At 47.2% G+C, this 2,526-nt stretch overlaps 1 protein-coding gene across 1 annotated transcript; it reads right to left on the bottom strand.

Annotated features, from left to right (window-relative positions):
* Positions 1-755: 755 nt before the first annotated feature.
* LOC137544608 (E3 ubiquitin/ISG15 ligase TRIM25-like) lies at positions 756-2,312 on the bottom strand. The gene has a single exon (XM_068265702.1). The coding sequence runs from the start codon at positions 2,310-2,312 to the stop codon at positions 756-758; it is 1,557 nt and encodes a 518-aa protein (XP_068121803.1).
* Positions 2,313-2,526: the final 214 nt, after the last annotated feature.

Here is a 2,526-nt window from a genome sequence, read left to right as displayed (position 1 = left end):
ATTCTCAGCGGCTGCGGGACCCGAACTTCCGGCGCTGGAGCGACACAGAGGTAAGTTCCGCCTGCAGCCACTCGCCAGCCTGGACATCATATTGGAGGAGACAGCGGGGGAGAGAGAGTACCCTAAGGTGAGGGATGGGGGGGGAGATTGCCCCCCTTCTCCACCGCTGCTCCCAGCTCTCTCTCTGCTGCGCTGTTCTCCTCCTGCGCTGCGGGGGGGGGGGCTCTAAAACCGGACAACTTAATTGTCCGGTTTAGCATGTTTTTTTACACCGGACACAGGGGCCAAAAACCGGACTGTCCGGTGTAAAACCGGACACCTGGCAACCCTAGATACTCCGTATGTCTATTGCCTGATGAAGCGGGATTGTGCCCGTGAAACGCGTTGCGAATTAATTGTGGAGTATTAAATTAAATTGTCTGTTCCTCAAGTGACAAATATCGTGTCCTTTTTTGGAGTGACCGGTCCACCGCCGCCACCCGAATGTTTTAAACTTTTTAGTATACTTTTATTCTTTTGGCGCCTCTGCACAGCTTCCTGTGTGATTCAGTTTACAATGTGGAGTAATATGATCCCATATATAAGGCTGATACATGAATAAACCCAACTGCCCAAAGCTAAAACACCATTGAGAGCTGATATTGAGACTGACCTTATAGAATATGTAAATATAAAATGTCCAGAAGATATCAGCTGGAACCAATTATGAAAACATCGTAATAGGATGAAAACATTAGGAAGAGCTCTCACATCTCCTAATTCCTCCCATCTATCTTTATAAAACCTCCACTGATTGCTATGCATAATGCAGCATGGAGGGGCTCAGTGAAGGCGGCAGTGAAGGTGTGGAGGTGTCTGATGGGGTCACACAGGGCATAAAAGGAGATCTGCCCGGCCTCATAATCCAGACATATCCTGAGCCTGACTCTAGCACTGGGGATCCCATCAGGCAACCAGATCTCTTTCCCATTATGTATCCATGAATACAAATTATGAGACCTGCACAAACACCAGGACTTGTTATTATTTCCAATTACTGACTGATCACCTCTCCTGGCTATACTGGGGTAACACATCCCGACTCTCCACCTTTCTGATCCCCCAACATCCACTTCCCAGTAGTGTCGCCCTGAGGAGAAACTCTGGCTGCTCAATACCTGAGCATACTGAAATCTCTGTGGTGGTTTTAGGTCATTCTGTTTCCTATCTGACCAGGATGCAGTTTTCCTGTCATCTGATATATGTAGATGTTTACCAGCTGTGTTTTCATCTAGCAATATGTCTGCAGCTTCCTGTGTGTAAAAACAGACATTTATCCCAGACATGATCTCAGCCAGTCCTGTGTGTAATGTGTGTGAGATGCCGGCCACATCCAGATCCCCTCCATCATGGAGCTGTTTATCATGTCTGTCCTCCTTGTCACACAAGTCACCTGTGTCTGATTCCTGTAAGACAGTCAGTGGATCAGTCATGTTACACAGCTCCTCAATGTCACGCATCTTCCTGGACAGCTCCTCCTCCTTTATCTCCAGTTGTCTGATGACATCATCATAGGATTCTACCTGCCTTGTGATGTCACTCAGGACTCTCTTCTCAAGGTCCTCCAGTCGTCTCCTGAGTTCTCTAAACAGGGCAGTGACTCTCTCTGTTTCACCATCTGCTTTTTCTTGTGCTTTTCTCCTGCGTTTCTCCAGACTCTGAACTCTTTTCTCAGCCTCCTCTGTCTCTGCCATCAGTTTCTGCAGATCATTCCTCAGCTGCTTCTTCTTCTCCTCAGAGGCCTCATCCAGTGACATCATCTTATGTCCTACATGTCCTCCAATCACAGAGCAGGACACACAGACACAGATAGCATCCTTAGTGCAGTAATACTCCAGGATCTTCTTATGGAGGGAGCATTTCCTCTTCCCCAGGTCAGTGGTGGGAGGCAGTAAAGTGTGTTCCCCTGACCTGTCATGTTTCCTCAGGTGATGATCACACAAGGAGGTCTCACACTGCAGACAGGATTTAGTAGCAGGAACAGGAAAGTCACAGTAATTACAGAAGACCCCGGTCTGCTCCTGATCTATCTCTGTAGCCTGAAAAGCCTCACTGATATTGTGTAAAGTTGTGTTCCTCACCAGCTCAGGCCTCCTCCAGTATATCCGCTGACATTCAGGACATTTATATTCCAAAAGATGCTCTTGATGGTCCCAGGCTTGTGTGATGCAGCCCCGGCAGAAGTTGTGGCCACACGGCAAGGTCACAGGATCTCTATAGATCTCCATACAGATGGAGCAGCGGAGCTCAGAAGTCACATCAGCAGATGCCATTGTCACACCTGAAATAACAAGAGTAATGGTTAATTATTTCTCTGTCACATCAACTAACAAGCAATCACAACCAACCAGCACAAATGTCCAGTGGTACTCACAGTGGTGAAGGCCAACTTATTGTGGCCTCTGCTGTGCTTAAAGGCTGGGTACCATGACTCCTTTAAGGTTAATATGTGTTCAATTACTATATTGTAACATTTAATAGAGAGTT

Source organism: Hyperolius riggenbachi, chromosome 2, assembly GCF_040937935.1.
Source record: "Hyperolius riggenbachi isolate aHypRig1 chromosome 2, aHypRig1.pri, whole genome shotgun sequence".
Taxonomy (NCBI): Eukaryota; Metazoa; Chordata; class Amphibia; order Anura; family Hyperoliidae; genus Hyperolius; species Hyperolius riggenbachi.
This window is presented reverse-complemented; position numbering and strand designations above follow the sequence as displayed.